The 24,520-nt window shown below is 34.6% G+C and overlaps 1 protein-coding gene across 8 annotated transcripts in view; it reads right to left on the reverse strand.

Annotated features, from left to right (window-relative positions):
* pcnt (pericentrin) overlaps positions 1–24,520 on the reverse strand; it is a 90,657-nt gene that overhangs the window by 24,434 nt on the left and 41,703 nt on the right. For 2 of the 8 annotated variants that reach the window (XM_021476784.2, XM_073952598.1), the window contains exons 26-38: positions 23,872–24,089; positions 21,811–21,973; positions 19,926–20,117; positions 18,417–18,443; positions 15,553–15,785; positions 15,315–15,434; positions 14,064–14,084; positions 12,706–12,942; positions 9,813–9,980; positions 6,595–6,747; positions 6,279–6,440; positions 2,686–3,660; positions 1,699–1,869 (exon numbers count right to left, since the gene is read on the reverse strand). In XM_021476784.2, coding sequence (XP_021332459.1) covers positions 1,699–1,869; positions 2,686–3,660; positions 6,279–6,440; positions 6,595–6,747; positions 9,813–9,980; positions 12,706–12,942; positions 14,064–14,084; positions 15,315–15,434; positions 15,553–15,785; positions 18,417–18,443; positions 19,926–20,117; positions 21,811–21,973; positions 23,872–24,089 — 2,840 coding nt within the window. The remainder of the gene's footprint in view (positions 1–1,698; positions 1,870–2,685; positions 3,661–6,278; positions 6,441–6,594; positions 6,748–9,812; positions 9,981–12,705; positions 12,943–14,063; positions 14,085–15,314; positions 15,435–15,552; positions 15,786–18,416; positions 18,444–19,925; positions 20,118–21,810; positions 21,974–23,871; positions 24,090–24,520) is intronic. The other 6 variants (XM_002662304.7, XM_073952600.1, XM_021476785.2 and 3 more) reach the window with 3 other exon arrangements.

Below are 24,520 nucleotides of genomic sequence, written 5' to 3' on the forward strand. Positions count from 1 at the left end.
ATTTTTAAGTCCAAAGAGAAATGGACTGTTGTTTGTTTTTAATATTTTTTGTACAATATTAATTGATTACAGAGCAGCAATAAATAACACTTTAAATATAAGAAGCTTTCATAAGATTTTCTAAACTAGTAGTGTTTTAAAAATTAATGAATGTGTACTAATCAAGATAACCATAACAACGCGGTTATTACTCAGACTATAACCGCACAACCAAAATCTATAAATGTTGCATACCTTATCTACAACGAAGCTTTTTCCTCCTAAAAGCAAATTAAAATAAAATCATTGATTTTTTCCTTTAGAGAGCCAATCCTTATCCTTTTGATTAGCATAATTTTGTTGGGTCATGTAGTTTAACTAATAGAATTTCTACAAAGTATGTTGTATACTATAAACTCGCAAACTTTTTTTGGTCACATCTTAACGCATCTTTATTTTCCTCATTTAAAATATAAAAATGTTTGGAGATTTTTATTTTGCTGATCTCATAACTCAATGCTTAGTTGTTTTGGAAAATATAAACAGATGTTTTTATTATAGTTAACGTATAGATTGTGAATTTATGTTTTGAGTTTTTACTGCAAATGTCACATCCATAACGCTGGAATTGCTCAATCCATAAAGAAACTGTGAGAGGAGTTTCATTGAATTTGTTGGCAAGTTAAATAGATGCTAAAATTTCAGTTTTTCAAGACTGTATATATATATATTTTATTCAGGTAAAATCTTTTACACAAATATATAAATAAATAAACTTTTTTGTTTCGACAAGATGTAAATTTATGCCCCAAAACAGCACAGACACTGCACAAGAAAGAATATTTCTAGTGCACATGTGTGGAGTATGCCAACATAAAATCCTAAACAACATGTTAGGCTTGATGGGGTTTGGAATGATATGAGAATGAACAATTGAAGCCAATTTTCATTTTTGGGTAAACTACTGACTTATAATTAATACGCTCGCAGGCTTTATGTTGTTACAAGCCTAATTGTTAAATACACTGCAATTAACTTTTTTTTTTCTAAAGCTCAAAAGATAACAAAACAAAGGAATAGTTCACCCAAAAATTAAAAATGTCTTGATTTACTTACCATTTATGTAGTTTATTTCTTCTGATAACACAAAAGAAGATATTTTAAAGAAGGTGAAATCAACTTGTATAGTAGGAAAACTTAATACAGTTGAAGTCAATGCTTAAGGGTTTCCAAAAGCTTTCAAAATATCATCTTTTAAGCATTGACTCCAATTGTATTTGATTTTCCTACAATGGAAGTCCTTTTCAGCCTGCCTCAAAATATCTTTTTTTGTGTTTAACAGAAGAAACTAATAAAGGGTGAATGATGACTATTTAATTTTTGGGTGAACTATCCCTTCAAGTTGTGTTATCATTTGAGCAGTGGAGAAAATAACCAACAAATTCATTGCAGTATATTTAACAAACAGGCTAGCAACAACATTAAGCCTGCAAGAATATGACAGTAAAATTAACAATAATCAGAAGGTGTTAGTTTACCCAGTGGTTTAAGTAAATAGTGAGTGAATTTCATTTTTGAGTGAACTAGCCCTTTAAAATAAAATTATTTCACCTAAATTACAGGAAGATCACCCAAAAACAATAAGCCAGAATTAGGCATTTAACAAACAAACCACAATATATGCTAACATGTGAATTATAAGAAACTAGTTCCACATACCTGTCCCTCTTCCTGGAGCTTCTCAGCTCTCTCTGTGCTGTTACTAAGCCCCTCCTTCACAGCAGCGAGCTCAGCCCTCAGCGCCTCATGCTCCGCCCTCAGGAGGATCAACTGCTGTTCTCGTTCACGAAGAGCAGTCTCGGCTTTAGCCAAGGTCTCTTCAGCACACGTCTGCACAAAACACACAGTCAGCCCTTTAACAGCAGCAACAAACAGTTAAAAAACGCTTGCAAAACTCAGTGGTTTGGTTGCTCATTACTGCATAGCATAGCTGGAATAACAGAGTTTAAATGTGCCGCAGATCTCCTGTAAAAGCATGACTCAATATGTAAACTATTTCCAGCTTCCTAGAGCACATGAAACACTCCAAACGGATCATGTGCAGCGATTACATTTTAAAGAAATCATTGTTTTGTCTCCTAAATAAACAATAATGAAAAGTACACACAGCTCTAAACAGTGTTTAATAAAACGTTACTTGCTAAAACGTTTATCAATCATGCTCTAATAACACTGCAAACACTAAGAAAGCAGGTTTACCTTGACTAAATAATCCTAAATTTAGATCAAAGTTTGAAGTAAACAGCTTAAAAGACTTCAGACAAGACTTCCTCTTTCTATAATTTTGCTTCCTGTGTGAGTCGTTGTCTCATATGACAGTAGGCTGGACTAAACCACTCTGTTCTCCCCTTTTTTTCTGCAGTAACTTAGTCACTACCCAAACTGCACACAGACAACATGCATGATCTGCAACTAATTACACACTCTGAAAAACCTCAAACCCAGAGGCAACTTCACAAATAACTTATTGTTTATGTCACAAAAGAAAGTACAGAAAGAATTACATTACACTTTTAAGTAGCATTGTTCCTCACAAAAATCACTACAGCGAGAAGAAATGAAAACTGTACTCAAATAACCAAAAGTGAACAGGGTTTGATCAAAAAAATAAATATTAATAATAAAAGATTTCCAAGAAGATCTCACCAGTACTTCTTTCTGGGCTTCTCCTTGTTTAGCAACCGCCGCCTCCTGTTGCTCATGCAGCTCTTTTATGTAGTTCGTCTTTGATGTCATTTCCTGTCTTAAGCGCTCAATTTCCTCCTGGAGACGTCCCTCACGTTTTCTCAGAGCATTTCTTTCCATGGACAGCTCGCATTTGCTGGTTTCCAAGGCACTGAGGTTGACCATGTCTGCTTGGACGTGCTCCTCAAGCTCTTCAAGTCTGGACCGTAAATCCTCAAGCTCGCCCTGATTCTCCTGCTCTCTGTGCTGGAGCTCAGAGATCTGGTTTTCCAGAAGCTCCTTCTCAGCGCGCTGCTTCTTCACCTCCTCCTGAAACTCATCTCTTCTCTCCTCTACCATTCTCAAGTGGAGCTCCGACTCCCTCAAGCAGGACTGAAGAGATCGTTCTTGATCTTCTAACTCTTCCACACAGGCTGCCAATCGCTCAGCTTCTGTCCTTTTCTCCTCCAGCTGAAGTGTCAGTTTTTTGACCTCCTGCTCCAACACGGCCACTTTCCCCCTTTCCTCTCCAAGACTCCGTCCAAGCGCTTCCACCTGACCTCCATACTGTTCTTCTTGGGAATGCAGCAGTCTCTGAAGGGAGTCCTTCTCCCCGGTGGCCTGCTCCAGCTCAGTCTGCAACTCCTGCAAACGAGCACGGGACGACTGCAGTCTGTGGCTGTTGAGCTCCTGGCACAGGCTTTCTTCAGATGCCCTCTGCTGGCGAGGACGAGGAGACCACGGAAAGTCCGACGACTCGGGGCTGTCAGTGTTGGGGTCGCTGATCTCATGATGGTTGGGGTCAAGCTGGCTTATCTCCTCTTGAAGCTTGTTAATAACCTCATGGAGCTGCTCCATTTCTTCTTCCTTTGCCTGCTGTAAACGTTCCTGGTCACATTGGAGACGTTCTACCAGAGAGCGAAGTTCTTCAATCTCAGCTTGCTTTTCCTCTAGAATCTGAAAATGTAATGAGGACTCATTACAAACCTGGGGATATTCCAGAAAGCAGGTTGTGTGACATATGCAGATAAGTTTAAGGATATGAAAGCAGATAACCTTCGGTTCTAACAAAAATACAACATTAAGGGTATGAAGTTGCCATAGCAACTTATGCTCTAACTATAACCTACTCCAGAGCAGTTCTCAGAGTTATGCATGTGCGTTTCTTACCAAATATATTAATAAAAAATGTAAGTTCTCAATAAAACATGTGCAGTTGGGGATGTTTTTATCCATTTAGGTGATTTTGAGGCCTAATTTGGCCACAAGTTTCTCAGTTTTAGCAAATGGAATGATTTTTGGTGCCAAATCTTATTTTAACATTCATTTTGAGAAAACGCTTCAAAAATTTTAAAAACTCAACAATACTCAATTTTTACAAATTTACTACGCTTTTATTATGTTCGGGGCTGTTTTTGCCCTATTGACTTCCATTATAACAACATTTTTTGATCGCAAACCCATGACACCATGCATTCTTAGTTGTTGTTGGGTTTCCCTGTTGGAAAGAGATACAATTTTTGATTTGTATTGTTTATCACCAGTTGCAGTGCAAAAAAAGCTTAGTTTCTGGCTTTTATGTGGAGTATAGTGTGTGAGAGTGTAAAAAAGACCTTTGATATGTTTGAGAAAATAAAAAATAAGCAGCTCAGCTCTCAGAACCTAGTAAACATAGCGTATTTATGAATTAAGCACTATAATTTGTAGTTTTACACCATAGAAATCCATATAAAAATAATATTTTTATATAAATTTTACTTCTAAACAGGCTTATCTAAAGGGTTATTAGTAGGTCCACACAGAATCTGCGTGCGCAGAATTCCGCAGATTTTTTGGCCATCATTAATTGTTTATTTACTTGAGTAAATGCGTGTAAATATATATTTATTCCGTTTTTTAATTAATTACAATAATATTATTGACTAATATGAAAATGTTCATCTGATTTATGTTCATCTACAGTGCAGTTTGTACAGTCATATTTTCCAATAGTGGTAGTAAGTAGTAATAGTAGATATGTTATATGAGAGACTTGCTTTGTTTACCAAATAATGGTGATCTAATTGGATTTGCATTTTAAACATTAAATAAAGGTTAAAAAGACATTATTTTTTATTTCACATATTACGATTTTAGTTATGATATTTCCAAAATAATTCCACAGAAATCCGCAGATTTTTACCAACATTTTCCGCAGAAATAGCAAAAAACATCCCCAGATTCCGTCTGGCCCTAGTTATTAGTAAATAAATCTGACCTCTTCCCAACAGGGAAAACCAGCAACAATGCATGATTATTTGAATGGCTTTGCAATTATAAAAAGTGGTCATAGTGGAAGTCAACAGGGCAAAAACAGCCCAAAACATAACAGATGGATGGTCAATTTGAACAGTACATAAGGGTTAGACATTAATCCAAAATATCATTGATACTTAAAGAAATATTAGGATGACATATGCAAATGTAAATAGTCACAGTTATAGTCTTCTGCAATAAATACATTAATTAAACAGATATAATAAATGTAATACATTTAAGGTTTCAGGAGACAGCATGCACATAATGAAGTGATATTCAATTAAATACTCCTCATTAACTACCACTCATATAAATAAATGCAAGTACATGTCTTTTTAAACCCGACAAATGTTTTTTTCCCCAGTGTTATTATTTTCTTTTATCGACTGGATATCAAAATTGCCTCTGTAATGACTAGGCATGGGTCGGTATTAGATTCTGATGGAATGATAACCTTGGATAAACTTTACTGTGATTACTGCTCTAAAATATGTTCTTTTACATTCATTCATTCATTCATTCATTCATTCATTTCGGCTTAGTTCCCTTTGATAATCAGGTGTGGTCACAGCTGAATGAACCACCAACTTTTCCTGCTTATGCTCTATACGGCGAATGCCCCTCCAGCTGCAAACCAACACTGGGAAACACCCATAGAGTCTTGCATTCACACACATACACCACGGCCAATTTAGCTTACCCAATTCAGCTATAGCGCTTGTTTTTGAACTGTAGGGGAAACCAAGCACCTGGAGGAAACCCACACAAAACAGGGAGAACATGCAAAATCTACAGAAATGCTAACTGACCCAGCCGGGGCTCGAACCAGTTACCTTCTTGCTGTGAAGTGATCGTGCTACCCAATGCGAAACCGTGATGCCCCATTCTTTTTAAATGTCTGGGTAAAAACTAATTTTTGCCCCATTGAACACAACAGACTTTATTCTAAATAAAATTTCAAATATTTTGGAACAGTAAAGATGTCGGGCTAAAAAATTAAATTAGTTCATCGACTTCTGCTGTCTTTATCCAATTTAAAAACACATTTCTTTATAACTTGGGCATCTTGGGATTTCTTTCTTTCTCTTTCTTTGCATATAAAGTTAAGTCACAGGACTGTTTAGGTCTACAATTCTTGCACGTTGGCGCATAAGCGAATTGTTTATTTAAACGTTTGCATTAATCATGGTCTGAACAGTAGCTTTTGATGTGGATGGTCCATTTCTGCTAGAGATACTGTTGCCCTAAAAACTCAAATGAAATAAACACAGACATACCTTATTATCGTTGGTTGTATCCAACTCCTGCTGCAGCTGGAGGAGCTGCTGATTCAAGTGGTCGATTTCTAGATTCTTCTCCTCCAGAAGAGCAGAAGGCAGCTGAAGGATGGATTCATCGCTCCCCTCTTCTAGTCGTCTTGTTAGTGTGTCCACAGTCTCCTACATAACACAGAACGTAATTGAGGATTTAGTTAGGAGAAACTTCTGTACGACGTGAAAAGCTTCTCATTGTCTATGAATTTCATTTATACAAGATTATGAAGATAAAACCCCCCAGATTATAATCATCATGGAGCTTTACTGAAGGTTTTACCTGCAGGTGTGTGATGTGAGCATGAAGCTGTTCCTCTGCTGCTCTGCTGTCTCTGGTTGTGAGCTCAAGCTGTAGCGTTAGCTGTCTGACTTCTTCCTCCCTTACTACCAGATCCTTCTCAAGCTCGCTCGCACGCTCTGACAGCAACTCTACCTAAGTGAGAATAAAAATAAATGGAAATTACAATATAAATCATAATCCATGTCTTGATACAACGCAACATGAATAACAGACTGCATCATAACCAAGAATAATCTGGTAAATATAATTGGAGATTAGATGGGTTTGTGTCTGTTTGAATGGATTTCTTCATTCTTACATAAGCAATTGCAATCAAATGGATTTTTAGCTACCACTGGAAGTGTTTGCAGGTGGACCAGTTTAATATGATCTACACTCAAGTTTAGACTTGTATTAAGCATTGTCCACTTATTTTTAGATTAATGAAGTCTTCTTAAACGAGTCTTCCCATTAATGTGGTTTTCTAACTTTGAGTTTGTTCTGTTGAAAAAAAAAAAAAAAAAAAAAAAAATTATATATATATATATATATATATATATATATATATATATATATATATATATATATATATATATATATATATATATATATATATGATAAAAATATATAATTTTCCAGTGAGGGGTGCAGCTGAAAGAACATCCGCTGCATAAAAACATATGCTGGATAAGATGGCGGTTCATTTTGCTGTGGCGATCCCAGATTAATAAAGGGACTAAGCCGAAAAGAAAATGAATGAATAAAATATAAATGATATGATATATAACAAGAAATAGATTATATTAGGGCTGGACGATATTGCAAATAATAATAATGATAATAAATTACCGCAATGTTTTATATCTTTCAATATCGATAATTATTGAATACTTTTTACCAATACATTGAAGAATATTAGGATTTTTTTTATTTAACCACTTACCAACATTATTCAACCAACATTACTGGAATACATTGAAATAAAAATAAAAATTTAGGAAGAACATTAATTTTTATTGTATTAATCCTTCCAATTAATGATAAAGGAAGATTCCGCAACCTTTGGAAGTCAGATTTGGTTTGAGCCAATAAAGGGGTATAATTAGCAGAAAAGAGAGATGATAGAGATCTGGTGACATTTATCCCACAATATTTAAAACCAGATTTACACAGCCTAAATGAAACCTCTTTAAGGTCTTTAAGTTGCAGGGCTAAATCATTAACAGGGAAACACTCACTCGTCTGAAAATTTATTTTATAACCAGAAAATGATCCAAATTTGTTGAGTATGGAAATGATAGAAGGGATGGCAGTGATTGGGTTTGAGACATATAATAACAAATCGTCAGCATAAAGTGATAGTTTAGTTCCAATATCAGAACGGGAGATTCCTTTAAAACAGGGGTCACCAAACTTATTCCTGGAGGTCTGGTGTCCTGCAGATTTTAGCTCCAACCCTAATCAAACACACCTGAACCTGCTAATCAAGCTCTTACTAAGTATACTAGAAACACCCAGGCAGGTGTGTTGAGGCAAGTTGGAGCTTAACCCTGCAGGGACACCGGCCCTCCAGGACAGAGATTGGTGACCCCTGCTTTAAAAGAAACAGAAGAGCGTAAGGCATTTGACAGTGGCTCAATAGCCAGGGCGAATATCAGAGGGGAGAGTGGGCATCCCTGCCTTGTACCTCTTCCTAATTTAAAATATTGTGAATGTATACCATTTGTATGTACACTGGCCTGGGGGTGAGCATATAAGAGATGAATCCATGGAATAAACGTGTTCCCAAACCCAAATTTTTTGAGTACAGCAAAGAGGTAGGGCCATTCAACTCTGTCAAATGCTTTTTCAGCATCAAGAGCAAGAACAACCTCAGGGACAGCACAAGAATGTTTGGAACATATTATATTCAAAAGAATTCAACCGACATTACTAAGGCAAATAGTTTTAATAGTCAAAAAGAAATATATTTAAACCAAATATCAGATCTCTTTATGATAAAATAAACATAAGTGCTAAAGAGACTCTTAAACTTGATAAATAAAATGTTACAAAGTGTATGCAATGGTAAAGCGTAAATACTGAACAATCAAAGCAAACTTTAAGGTGGGAATAATAATGATAGAGTAAATCTCAAACTCTGTCAAACAAAGCTAATTATGACAATCAAATCTAAGCTTTCAAGTAAAGGAGCCAGCCATCATTACTTAAATACATACAGCAACATTACAAATTGTGACTTTGAATGACTATATAACCCTCTACTAAAAAATCTTTCAGATAAGGAGCTAGTGGTGGGGATGCACAAGAAAAGAAACCAAAAAGCCACTCTGGCGACATCCTTTTTTATTTATTTATTTTTTTCAGTCTCCTCACTGCTACTAGCCACTGCACAAAATTTCCCATGTGTTATTCTGACAAGAATTGACAAGAGCTTGCGCTGCGGATTCCTTGACCATTTGCAATGGACTATGCGCTCGCGCTTCCCTAGCATTTCTTGTAACTAGGGGACCATCAACCATTTTCTCAGAGGATGACAAACGGCCAAATCATTGCTGCAGCTCCGATGCAAAAGCTAAAAGTGCTGTGCTTGTCTGAGTCTACCGTTAATACTGAAATGTATATATTCTTTACAAAGTGTAAATCAGATTGGTTAGTTCTATTTGCATGAATTTCGATGCGCTCGCAGCATTCAGAAAAGTTCAGATGTTTTCAACTAGGTGTGGCTGGAAAATGCACGCCGCTTGCACAACATGTGAGCATGGCTCCAATATGCGCGCCTCCATTGGAAATGATAAACTTCCACCATAAGCTTACTGGCACTGCTTACAAGGCGCGTGCACAGCAGCCACATTAAAACTATAGCAGTCCAAAACGACATACTAAATCTTTTTTGTATCAATATTGAAAATGGTGCCTGGTCAATAAATATCGATACCGATTTCATCACCCAGCCCTAGATTATATCATATATAATAAGATTCTAAGATATACAAGATCTTAGAATCCTATTATATTTTAACTATCTAAGTCAATGGGTTGCAGCAACCAGCATTTTTCAAAATATATTCTTTAGTGTTTTTACTCATTTATTTAACAAGTAAAGGGTGGCTACATGATAGAATAAAAAAAAATAAAGAAAAGAAATGCCTTTTTATATACGATGTAAAGGGGCCTCTCTGCTTAATCCTGCTCTGAATACACACGCACACACATACTTCTTGTTCTTTGGCTAGTAGATCCTGTTGTGTGGTTTCCAGCTGCTCTAGAAGGTTTGGGTCAGGGGTCACATCAGGGAAGCGGTGTCTGGTCTCATCCAGTTTGGACTGAAGAGCAGAGATTTGGAGCTTATTAGCATACAGCTGCTGCTGCAAAGCTTCGTTATCCTGAAAGTAAAAACAAGCAGAGATCAATTTGGATTAAAACCATGTAGGCAACTGTAGAAAAATAGGAAAAGAACTCAAATCTCCTAAAAATCTCACCAGACAATGGTAATGTTTACAAAATACATACATGACGATTTGTTGACAAACTTTTTCAAGGCTAAGCTAATATGACATGGATTTCATTGGATACTAATAGCGAGTATCTCAGTAGGGAATAGAAAAGCTAACCAGCATTGATTTTTATTACAATCAGCTGCCTGCAGTGCTGCATTGCACTGTTCATTTAATAAATGAGCAGATCAGAGCTTGTACATTCGCCATTAACGGTTACTGGAGCAGCAGACCACTTAAGCAATAGGCAACAAACATCTTTGTCCTTTTGCTGACGAAATGAACACTGGTGCAAATACAAATTTCTAAACATTTCCTCTTGTAAATAAATGCTTTTTTTTCAGTTTTATCTTTTAATCTGAATGCAATTGACAATTTTTTTTAATGTTACTATTATAATAAATTCATCTTTAATTCTATGAAGATGTTCCTATTTAAAGCTTGACTCTATTGCAATTACATTGTGAACTAAAACCGACAAGAAACAAAAAGATGCAATTTTTTAGGCTGATATAGCTAGAAATTCTACTCATTTCAGCATAGTAATCAAGGAAATTTGCTGCTGTACCATAACATTATTGCTAATGGTCTAATCTGATTCAACGATTTATGCTGAGCTAAGCTAAAAGTACTCTTGCCAGATGTGAAGATTGGCAGAATGGATTCAAATATGATAAAACTCAACTATTTAACTCTAGGGGAGTTGTAAAATTAGCATATTTAAAAAAAAAAAAAACAAGATGAGTGTTCCTTTAAAGTATTTGGATACTAACACTAAATATATATGTGGTAGTATAGGCCAAGCAGCACCAAAAACTATAGTTTATAAACTAATAAAGCTGTCGAGAATAGATATTATTAAGGGGGTTACAAGATGGTCCTAAATCGAATTGACAGATCTTCCTTTCTATAGCACTTTTACAATGTAGATTGTGTGAAAGCAGCATAACATAGTAGTTTTAGTAAATTGAAACCTCTTCAGTCCAGTTTTCAGAGTTGAAGTTCAGTTCAGTGTAGTTTCACTGCTGAAAGCCTCCAATTGTTCTACAACCTAAAATATCTAATGCTAATCAGTTAAAAGATTTTAGACCAATAGCTCTTACATCTATTTTGGGTAAATGTATGGAAAGAGTATTATCAAGGCACATCTGGAACAAAGTGGTCAAAGATTTGGACCCCTTCAGTTCGCCTACAGGGGAAACTTTGTAATTTTGCTGCTGAACATATCCAACAGACTAAAAATGATGTTAGGATTTTATTTATAAATTTTAGCTCACCTTTTAATTCAATTCAAACAAATATTCTCCTGCAAAAACTACTTGATTTAGAAGTGATTGGTGATCTTATTTGGTGGATAAAAGATTTCCTTTTAAATCGTCCTCAGAGTAGTTGTTAACAATATGGTGTCTAAAACAAATACAAATTAACTTAAGATTCAGGATTTAGGTTTAAAGTTATTTAAATATGCAGATGATATGGCACTTGCTGGCCGGTTGACTAAAACAGGAACAGAAGGAGATAATCTTGTACTATAGTTGTATAAATTTGCTTCAAAACTGGTGTAAAAGGAGGAGTTTGCTGGAGATCAATTTTAATAAAACCAAAATAGATGATAATTAGCAGAGATAAACTAGTACTTAATCGAGGGTTAAACCCTCTAGTCCTTGAGGGACATGAAATAGAGGCAGTTAGATTTAGGAACATCTATTGATAGTGGATTGACATTTGCTGCAAATGCAGAGTGCATTTTCAAAAAAAACAATGCAGAGATTATAGCTCATTAGGAGGTTACAACAATTTAGAGTCAAGAAATTCTGGAGATGGTATATAAGAACTTGGTTGAAAGTTTTAACATGATTGCATGGTATGGACTGTTGCCAATGAAGGAAAAGCAATAACTGTGTCGAATAGTAAAAATTGCCAGAGTAATTGTAGGTAAAGCACAGAGACAATCAAATATAATTTATTCAATGAGAATTAAACAAAGCACCATCATTGAAGATTGTTCCCACCCCTTAAATATAAAATTTCAGTTCTTGCCATCAAAAAGACGTTTTAGGCAACCTCAATTAAAGAAAAATGTGCATCAAATGTCCTATGTGCCAACTGCCATTAAAGTTTACTGGGTCCTAAGTATGTATAGAGTTTAAAATACAGTTTTGATTTTAAATGTGATCTGTATGATGACATTGAATGTATTTGTGTTGCCTGTTTTTTCTGTGATGTGTGTAATGTGAACGCTGATTTGTTTGTGTGGTGAAGCCAGAGATAAATTTCCACTTGTGAACAGTAAAGTAAACACTGAAGAGCAAGTTCAACAATTATACACGCTGAGGACAAGGCAATGATAACCAAATTAAAAGAATAAAACTCAGAACTACTGCATGTTTGATTTTTTTACCTTTTGCTTGCATTTAATCGGTTTAAAATTATTCAGATTTTTTTTTAGACCATACAGGATATGTATTAAATACATGCCTTCATATTTCATGCATATTTTCGGCGAGTACATGTACACAAAATACTTGAAAAGAATGTGTCTGAAATGCTTCTGTAGTTAAATCAAGCTGTGTCATTTTAGTGAGGCCCTACTTGTGTGTGTATTTTTGCACACCTGTGTGAGCTCCTGAAAGTTCTTGTGTCCTTTCTGAAGTTCTTGCTCCAGCTGTGTTACAGTTCGGCTTGCCTCTGCACAGCTCAGCAACGCCTGCTCCAGCTCGCGGATACGAGTTGCCAATTTTTCAATTTCATCATTGCGCTCTTCCACGTCACGCTGGCACTGCTCTTTTGCTAATAATAGGACACTGTAGTCTTCCATTTTGTCTTTGATCAGAGCCTGAAGACTTTCCACCTGAGCAAAAAAGACACCAAGAAAGTCAAATGCATAGAGAATAATGACCATTAGGGTATGATGAAAAACATTAAAGAAAGACTCCACTTTATTTAGAAATAGGCTAATTTTTAAAATCCGTTAAACAGTTTTAACCTTTATTAATCCATTCAGCCAATCTACAGGTCTGCGCTTTTAAAAGGGGAGCACGTTTAGCTTACCTTAGGATAAAACTTTAAATCACATTAGACTATTAGAATCGCACTTAATTAGTTCTCAAAAATAGATTCCAAAATATTTCCATTTAAAGCTTGTCTTGTAATTACAAGTTTTGACACGAGTAATAATACAAATAGTAGTTTTTGTACACAAGTAATTCCAAAAAAAAAAGAGAAGTTGCTATTTTTAAGGCTGATATGGCAAGGAACTATACTCTCATTGCAGCGTAATGATAAAGGAACTTTGCTGCTGTACAATGGCTGCAGCAGAAGCAATGGTATTACGCAGGTGCTGCGTAATATCATTGCTAATGGTCTAATCCAATTCAATGATTTATGCTAAGCTAAGCTAAAAGTACTCACGCCAGACCCTGAAATTGGCGGAATGGATTCAAATATGGTAAAACACAACTGTTTAACTCGAGGGAAGTTGTAAAATTCTATTTCTATTCAGTCTATTTCCAAAAAAAGTGGAGTGTTCCTTCAAGTATTTGGATACAAACACCAAAAATGAATGTTGTAGTATACGTCAAGCAAGCAACAACAAAAGTAATACAAAACAACACTTCTGCCAAGAATAGATACATTTAAGAGGGTCACAAGATAATCCTAAAAGGAATGGGCAGATGAGCTGAGGTGAACAGTTAAGGCGACAAAGTCATTCATTCAGCAGCTACAAAAGTAGCAAGCAGACATTTTATAGGACAGAGAAAAAGAATGTGTTTTGGCGTGGGAGGACAGAAGAGGAAAAAAAACAACAACATTAATAAAAGACATGACTGATGTACGGTGTATAAATGGAAAAAGCTTTGAAAAACAAGACAAGACCATGACTGGACAACGTCCATCACATGCTCTACTGTCTAAGCCATGCAATATCAGCTACAGAATCAGCACATTCATGGCTACTGCTGGATTACATACCTGAATAGCCAAGTCCTCAATCTAGATTTAGTTAGGGAGAAAAAGAATAGCATCTAAATAAGCAGTCAAATCATTCAGAGATTAGACCCAGACAATATGTGAATGGCTTTTGTTTCATTGCTAGAGTTTGTGAGTAATGAGGTTTGGAAGAGGAGTGGGTTTCATACATTTATATGTAAAAAGAGAAAAAAAAAAAACCTGCTTTAGATCAATTTCTAAATCAATTTCCACAGCATCATGAGAATACTAGAATGCTTAGTCAAAACACTTACATAAAATAATTAGACAACATTTTCATAAAAGTAGTAAAATAATATAATAAATAAAATCAAAATGATTTCCTGTTTTAAATCACCATTTAAGCAAACAAACAATTGTAACGGTTACAACATACAAAATAGCCACTTTATATCTATATATTATATAAACTAAAAAGCAGAATTTCTATGACATCTAACGAACAGAAAAACAAACAGCTTTTGTGCTTTTTATAACAAAAATATTTAAGCATGAATATAATTTAGAATGACTTTAATAACCAATACGAGAACAACAATGGCTATTTTACCTTATTTTTCTCTAAAAATCTGAGGTCAAATTATCCATTGTTGTTCTCATTTTAGCTATTTACAGTTTATGGTTGTGAAGTGCTTCCTCTCCCATATTTTATTGCTCGATAGTAGTTTTGCTAAATTTATTTTTAGCTTGTCAACTACTTTTATAACACAGTGTTTGAAGTGGTCCTTCTGATGCCTGGCATGATAGCCTTAGTATACAAGTACAGCTTGATGACTGACTTAAATTTAATATGAAAATATCAATTAAAACTAAATTAAAAGTTGAAAAATAGCCTAAACATACATAAAAATACAAGTAAAATAAAATAAAAATTAAGAAAATAAAATTGATTAATGAAACCTAAATGAGGCAAAACAAAAATTCCTGGTATTCCATGGCTTGGAATTTCAAAAGGCCTGTTCCAGACATTGAATTATATATATTTTTCTTTATGACCTATAGGAACCCTGAATATAACAGTTCTTTACAAATCCAAAAGCAAAGCATAACCTGACCTGTACCAGGCATTATATGGTTATAGAAAATTTTTCTGAGAGGGAAGCTTCTGCTGATCTATTTTGCTGACATACATTTGCCACATTTTGCAATTTACAATAAATAAAATAATCATAATTTTAAAAATTAGACTGTTAAGATGGTCACATTTCTTAAGTTTTCAGCATTAAACCTTACCCTTTGACCCTTGCTGTCCACCGATGCATGTCCTTTAGACGGATGTTTCAACTGAGCTTCCAGATTCTTGATTTCCTGCTGAAACTCATCCCTTTCATGCTCCCGTTCTACCGCTTGTTCCTGTAAAAAACAAGATTAAACTAAGCTAACACCAAGTCTGTTTTGTAAAACTGCTGCCAAAACTATCAGGGAGTCAAAAGTCTGCACAGAACCTGAATGAAGCACTGAACAAACTCACGTCGATGAACTGCCGGTTATGTTTGAGCTGTTTCTCCAGAGCATCAATGTGTTGCTGCAGGTCTTCAGTCTGCAGGCGGTGCTGTTCCTCCAGCTGATGCGCACGGCTCTCCTGCTCCTCCAGGGCCTGTTCCAGCATATGCAGACGGGACGCCAAGCCACCGCGATCCTTCTCCGCCTGCCGCTGAACTTCCACACACTCCTGCCCGAGACGCTCAGCCTCCGCCAGAAGAGCTGCAAAGAGCCCACAGAACCAGTGAGTAAAATGTGTAAAGGAGTTCATGTTTCAAAAAAACACAATGAAGCATTAAAATGCAAGCATGCAAGAGAGCTTTGAATCATTTGTGCATTCTCAACGCACAAATAAAAAAAGCACAGCAAACTGGATTGAGTAGAAACTGGCAAAAAATTAAAAGTCAAAAGAAAACTCAGACCTTCAAAATGATATTTGAACAAGTCAGGCTGCAAAAAAAGGTAACATTAAAGCAAGAACGTTAATGAAACAATTTCTAGGAGTGTAACAATGCACTCAAGTCACCTTTCGATACGCATTTCGATACTGAACTCCCGATACGATACTTTTCTATATTGTATGCTATAAAACAAATCAGACACTCAAAACACACAAAACACACTCAAATATTAAAATGAAACCATGTAAAAGAGCTTTGAATCATTTGTGCATTCAACACTCAAATAAAAAAGCACAGCAAACTGGATTGAGTAGAAACTGGCACAGAATGAAAAGTCTAAAAAATAAATTAGACCCTCAAATGATATTTGAACATTTTTTTGAAAAAGATTACTTTAAAGCAAAAATGTTAATGAGAAATTAATTTCTAGGGCTGTAATAACACACTCAACCCACATTTCGATACTGAACTCACAATACGTTATTTTTTCTATATTATATTAGGGCTGTGCCAATAAAAAATATTATATTGAATTGCTATAAAAATTAATGTCAACAACAATGAAGTTTTGATATCTGAACAAGTAAGGCTGCAAAAAAAAAAAAAAGATTTCATTAAAGCAAGAACAATTCAATCCTGAACTCTAGAGAATATTTTCTCTATATTGTAAAAAAAAAAAAAAAAAAAAAAAAAAACTTAAAACACTCAAATATTAAAATGCAAGCATGTAAGAGAGCTTTGGATGATCTGTGCATTCTCAAAGAACAAAAAAAAAAAAAAAAAGCACAGCAAACTAGATTGAGTAGAAACTGGCAAAGAATGAAAAGTCAAAGGAAAAGTTAGACCTTCAAAATGATATTTGAACAAGTCAGGCTGCAAAAAAATTACATGTAAGATTATATTAAACCAAAAATGTTAATGAGAATCTAATTTGTAGGGGCGTAACAATGCACTCAATACGCATAGCGCAACAATGCGATTCAATACGCATTTCGATACTGAACTCACGATAAAATATTTTTTCTAAATTGTATTACGGCTGTGTTAATAAACAATATTATATTGAATTGCGATAAAATTTGTGTCAACAACAATGAAGTTTTGATATCTGAACTAGTTATGCTGCAAAAAAAAATTACATTAAAGCAAGAACTCGTCACAATTCAATACTGAACTCACGAGACAATATTTTCTCTATATTGTATGCTAAAAAAAGACACTCAAAAAAAAAACACTCAAATATTAAATGCACACATGTAAGGGAGCTTTGAATCATTTGTGCATTCTCAATGAACAAATAAAAAAGCACAGCAAACGGAAGTAAGTAAAAAAACTGGCAAAGAATAAATAGTCAAACCAAAAGTTTGACCTTCAAAATGATATTTAAACAATTCAGGCTGCAAAAAAAAAAAAGATTTCATTAAAGCAAAAACGTTAATAAAAAACTAATTTCTAGGGGTGTAACAATGCAATCAACTCACGTTTCAATACACATTTCGATATTGAACTCAAGATACAACATTATCTCTAGATTGCATGCTATAAACAAAGTCAAACATTATTATCTCTAAACAAGGTACAAAAAAAAAACTATTTTACAATAATATGTAGGCCTGCTGCTGCTTAAAATGCTACATTTTGTGAATACTTAGAGTGGTGGACTTAAATGGACTTTAAATTGGGGCTGGTCTTTAATGGACAAGACAGTGATGACCATAAGAATACAACCATTATAATTCTGAAGATGAATTCTTTATTCTAAGCTTGAACTGCCATAGACTACATATAAATAGGTAATTTTCACTGGTAAAATCAGACATTTGTCATTACCAGAATAAAGGCATTTATTTGATCTACAGGAAAGCAGCATGTACATTACTGTGTTCACTATGAAAAAATAAACTATATAAAATGCTTGAAGAGATCATAACTCTAAATGCGATATGATCATTTAAATGTGTATCACTTTGCAAAGTGCAGCTCCAGAAATCACAGCTGAAGTCAGTAGGTACAGTCATGGAGATTTAAAAAATAAATTAAGTTTAATTAAAATAAACCTGAACCACATAAATCATATGTACTACAAGTGGCTCCAGATCTTATGAAGCGAAATGAGAAACTTTATTTACCGTTATTCACAGCCTAGGCAAACAGTTCCAAACACACAGAATTAGGCTTCATTCACTAGCGCATCCTTTCTCTCTTTCTCTGTGGTCAAACAATCTAGAAATCACCGCACGGGATTTCACAGCAACGAAATGTAAATATCACGAGTGTAATTGTTTACATCAGCAATTTTTATTTCACGATTTCTGGTTAGTACGATGTATCGTTACACCCCTACAAAATTTTAAAGAACAGTTCGCAAACTTCATCTGAAATGGATGCATTTAGTGGTCAATTTTGTTTCAAAATCAAATATATACATCAGCCTTGGATTATAATAACAAACCTGTCTCTTCCTCTGCATCAAGGAAGCCTACAGAGCAGAAAGAATTTGTAGGATGAAACCAGCTCCATCAAAAGCACACAAACCACTCATTTACTACAGCATCACAAGTACGCAGTATTGAACAAAAATTATATCTTGATATTTTTCTAGGATTTGTATAACTTATAAAGATGTACTGTATGCAGCACATGGCATAATCTTTGGTTTATGCTAGTTAAATTTGGCATTTGAAACTACTCCAATAAAATGAGCATCAACAAAGTCCAACTCTGGACTACAGAAGAGGCACAGATTGTTCATATGTAGTGCAATTGACATGTATGTAGATTGACTGATTGATGCAGCTCAGAATTGGGTTTAAAGAGATTGCTCACCCAAAAATGAAATTTCTCATCATTTACTCAATCAACTGGTTCCAAACATTTACGAGTTTGCTTTGTTTGTTGAACAAAAGAAGTTACTTTGGCTACAGATTTCTACAATTTTTCATTGACTTGCAGAGTAGGAAAAACAAATGCTATGGACGTCTACTGAGTTACAGGTTTTCAGCATTTTTCAAAATAACTTCTTGTGTTCTACAAAAAAAAAGAAAACGTAAAGTGGTTTGTGATGTGAAGCAATGGTCAAAATCAATAATATAATCAATAAAAAAATAAATAAAAACTATACTGATATATTTATTATGATACAATCTTGCTTTTGGATACTTTCGATATTGTTTTTTTTCTCTCTCCCACTCTCTTCTCACCAGTAGGGAGATGAATAATAATAATAATAATGATGATGATGATGATGATTAACAATCTTGTTTTGATCAAAAAAATAAGATTACATTAAAAAAACTAAACTAAATTAGTGCAGTCCTTTTTGCTGACGTACCAGGTATAAGCATTATAATGTTTAGTTATTTTTTCCGTATTTACTTTATTTGCATACTTTTAACTGTGGAATTTGTTCCCCAGAGTATCAAAAAATGGTATCGAATATCAATATTTCTCAAGGTATCGAATCAAAGTTGGAAATTTCAGTATTATGACAACATTATGAAGGGAGAGTAAATGACGACAATTTTCAGTTTTGAGTGAACTATCCTTTTAAATGCATAAGAATAATGTAATTTATGAAAAAAAAAATTATACAACTAAATAAAACTTTAAACTACTATATTATAGATAACCCACATTGCATAGACTCCTCTTCAGTGGGGCAGTCTGGGATGTACTGAATGACACTATTACATAAATTACAGAGAATTACACTACAGAACAGTCTATCCCAACCCTGTTCCTGGAGACACACCAACAGTACATATTTTGGATGTCTTCCTTATTTGACCCATGCATTTGAGGTTTTGATGTCTCTTCTAAGATTCCGATGAGGTGATTCAGGTGTGTTTGATTAGGGAGAGGTTGAAAATGTGTACTGTTGGTGTGCGTTCAGGAACAGGGTTGAAAAACACTGCTAAAGAACATCATTTTAAAGCACAGCCGTAAGCCCTTTCTCTCTCACCCTTCTCAGTGTCTCCAAGGTCAGCAGTGAGGGCTTCTCTTTGGCGCAGGAGAAGAGTGTGATTCTCGCCGATTTGCTTTAGCTGCATGCGTGCGCTCTCCAGCTCCTCTGCCAGACGCTGCTCCTGCGTCTCCTTCTGCTGAAGCACCTCCTCCAAAGTGGCTTTCTCAGCAACGTAACCCTCTATCAGACCTAGAGGCAAATGTACAGTTTTTTAGTACTTTAGTAGAAGATTTTTTTCAATACTTTTTTGAATAGTTTTAATAACTAATTTTTAATAACCAATTTCTTTTTTCTTTGCCATGATGGCAGTACATATTATTTTACTAGATATTTTACAAAATGCTAGTATTCAGCTTGAAGCTCAATTTAAAGACTTAACTAGGTTAATTGGTCAAATGATTGCATAACGATGGTTTGTTCTGTAGCCAATAAAAAAGAAAAATATTGCTTAAAGGTGCTAATAATATTGCCGTTAAAATGTTTTTTTTTTCATTATTATTGAAAACTGCCCTTATTCTAGCTGAAATAAAACAAATAAGGATGCTTTTACACCTGTAGATCAATTGGTTTGTTCTGTAACAGGGAGTAAAATTGTAACAATGTTGCTTTTTGTTCTTGTTGTGGTTCGCTTTCACACAGCAAAGTTTCTAAACAGACCAAAATAATTAAAGTCATGTGCGAGTAAACTCTCCTCACATTGGTCAGAGACCCACTGATTCCACTCAGCTGTCATAAGTCGCTATTTTTTAAAGTTTTAGTTTTGGCCTTTTTGCCTTTATTAAGTGGATAGGACAGTATTTCAGACAGGAAGCGAAGTGGGAAAGAGAGATGGGGTAAGGACGGGAAATGTCCTTAAGCTGGGATTCGAACTCTGGATGCCCTGAGATGCTACTGCACCATACGTCAGTGCGGTAACCACTAGGCTATTGCGCCAACATACGTCACTATTTTAAATTTATGATGATGAGCAATAAGACTTGAGCAAAAGTTCATAATTTTGACACCCACAGACAGTCACCAAATATAAATCAGAGGTAAGACTCTCTCATACATAGCCTCATTTCAGTTGTCAAGGGTTGTAAAAATCCATCTACTTAAATCAAACAATCGATTTTTAAAAATGTTAGCTAAAATTATTCTTTATAGGCTTACATTATAGAGAGAAATAACAGATGAACCGAGACTGCAGTCAGATCATGAAGCAGATCAATGTTGATCTTTCTGTCGAGGTCTCAGTGCAGAAATGAACAAAACAACAGGCCTAATGCAAAATATTATACGATTAAAACATGGAAAAAATATTAGATGGTAATTTCGGTCAATTTGTCTCATGGATAAACAGCTTTCGTTATCATTTCAACATGCTTTTACTTTCGTATTTGATTTGAAACGCAGATTTACCAGTAGGAATGACATCCCACTCTACTCGTAATTCTCTTTTCATATAGCCATATATATAGCTAATCCATATCTATAACACACTGATGTAGTTAGTTCGCTGGATCGTATTGCTTTCTTAGTACAATCGATTCAGGTGGTCTCGAATAAATTGTTTTGGCGCAGATCAGAGCACGATTGCGGGTTTCATATATGCCAAACCAACTGCACTAACTGGGCAAATGAGCCAGGTTCCGAAACAAACATATAGATGTGAAAGCTCTCTAAGACTATCTTTAGAGTAAAAAATATAATAGAAAATACTGTGAAAAGTTCCATGCTTTGTTTAACATCATTTGGGAAAAAAACAGGAGGGCTAATCATTTTGACTTCAACTGTGAATGCATACAGGAAAGCAAATGAGTCACAGAAGTGACTGACACTAGAGGAGAAATATGCAGATATGAACCATCTGATAACAGAGTGTAAATACAGGGGTTCTGACCTTCAGCCTTGTGAAGCTCCAACTGTAGCTGGCTCTTCAGACTGGCCTCGTGATCAAGCTGCTCTAGGAGCTGAGAGTTCTGAAACAGCAGAGACGCTCCGGCTTCGCCTCCATCTCGGAATCGTTCATTTAGTACAGCCTGCAGACTACACATCTGCTCCAGCTACAGCAGAGAAACAGAGGAGGAGAGAAAAAAATAGACAAAGGTTAATCGGTTAATAATAAAAAAAGAAGCATACATTTATGTTATTTTCAGGGTTCCCACACTTTCAGAAATAGCAGATTCAAGGACTTCTTCTTGAAGAATCATTTTTTTTTTTTTTTAAATCAAGCACCTTTGTAAATTATTGCCAAAAAAAGTCTTTAGTGGATTTAACATTTCACATACACTTAATATTTATTTTAAAATGTCAAAGTAATTTTCAAAAATGGACCGGTTCTAAAAAGTCATGTTCCAAATAAATTGCAATGCTGGTAATATTAAAATGTGGTTTTTGAAATATTGATCAAATGAGTGTTATTTGTCAGAGTTTCCGTGTAAGATTTAAATTGATTATAAATTAAATTGATAAATTGATTATGAATTAAAATTTTGATCAATAAATAAAGATTTTAAAAAATGTATTAGTTATAAGCTTTTTTTTGACAATCAAGTACAATGGCTAAAATAAAAACAAATACAGGTCCTTGAAAGTGCTTGAATTAAATCGGAAATTAAACTTGTTTATTTGTTTAAGTACTTTCCAGGCCTTAAACCCATAAGTCTGAAATTCAAGTACTCTCAAGAAGCTTGGGAACCCTGATTAATACTTAAATTGTAATCTGAATTTCTAACAGTACATTTTTTCGGTAACACTTTATTTTGATAGTCCATTTGAGTATTAGTAGTCTGTCTGCTTAATATCTGTTGATACAGACATTCAACAAACATCTAACTGAATATAAGAAACTTTGCAAGTACATGTCAACTTACACTAACCCTAACTGCAACCTAACCGTCTACTTATAATGTTATAAGAATTGCAATGTAACTTAAATTCAACAAACAAACCATCAAAATAAAGTGTGACACAATATTCTATCAGATCTGATGCATTGACAGCAAGGTTATTGGTAACTCAAATCAAAACCATTGTAAAAAGATGCTGAATAAAGCTGAAATAGAGAAAAATGAAATTAATTCTAAAAATCAGAAATGCTTTATTGGGAACAGTGTGAAAATGATTGTTGTTAGCGTTTATGAAAAAATGATTGAAGTCAATAAAGCTTTAAACACCACAAAGAAAAACTTTATAATATACAAAAGAGTTATTCTTCACATGAATTTTCATATTTCACATGCTATTTTGAACCTTTACACATGTAAAATTGATTAATCATTCAAATAATTTAATATAATGTATAAGAGTTTGTTGATTTAAATGTATTAATTTAAATCTATAATGTTTCATGCTCAAATCAGCTACTGAAAATTCAGTTGCCAACAAAGGAATAAATGACAAAATCAAAATGAAAAGTGTGATGAACTATGGGTGGAAATTAAAATAAATCTTTGTGTAAACCCAACATTTAAACAGAGTCTGTCCATAAAGGGATAGTTCACCCACAAATGAAAATTTACCCAATTTACTCATCCCCAACAGGTTAAAAGCCACATGATATTCAATGATATTTTAAAGAAAGCTAGAAATTGCTAAGCATTGACTTTCACAGAACATAAAACAAATACTATGGAAGTCAATGATAACCGCTTTCCATCTCTCTTCATAATGTTCATCTCTCTTCAAAAAAAAAAAACTCAAACTGTTTTGTGACCAGTGAAAGGGGAGTGTATTTCAGTAAATTCAGATTTGGGTAAACTGTCCCTTTTAATATTAAAAGTGCATACTAAAAGGTTAAAACAAAACCACAAAAATATATAACATGGATCATTAACTTGGTCACCTCCCTACAATTGCTATCAATCACGTTAAATATCTGTAGCCATGCATACCATCTACTCCACACAATAGACACTGTATGCAAATCCTGTTATAATCCGTTGGTTTGTAAGTGTAGCACCTGTTGCGAAGACTCTGAAAGCAGCTCCAGTAGTTTATCGACAGAGGTCCGCAAACGTGTGCAGGCTCCTAACATGAGCTCCTCTCCTTCTGCCTCCAGCTCACCCTCCGGTCCAGAGAACACGCTCTCACAAAGCCTCTGAGACAACTCCGACACCTCATCCACAGCTGAAGACCACACGCTACAGTCAGTCTCCGCTTCCACACCAGTCGCCTCTCCTGGAAAAAACAAAAACACAAAAAACTTGATAAATTCACTGTTAAAAATTCAGTTTAAAATCAACCAAACATGCTACATATGAAAGAGAACATATTTGTAAATACTTTAAGCAATATACAGGTTATCAAGTCAAATTTAAGACTTAAGACCTTTTTAATGAAATAATTTCAGATGGTGTTAAACCCTAAGGCTTTTTTCTAATGACAGTTGCGCCAATGGTAAACATTTTATCTTGTCTCAAACAAACACAAATTTAGCTAATTTTGAATTAACTCAAGTCTCAAGCAAACTCAAGTCTTACTTTTAACATGACATTGAGAAAAAAATTTTTTACATTGGTTTTAAAAACCACCATAAACTAAACGCAAGTCAGTGTTCTCAGCATATACGGTCTATAAATACATAGGAAACTTTTATATTAATGTTACTG

The sequence above is a fragment of the Danio rerio genome, chromosome 6, assembly GCF_049306965.1.
Source record: "Danio rerio strain Tuebingen ecotype United States chromosome 6, GRCz12tu, whole genome shotgun sequence".
NCBI lineage: Eukaryota > Metazoa > Chordata > Actinopteri > Cypriniformes > Danionidae > Danio > Danio rerio.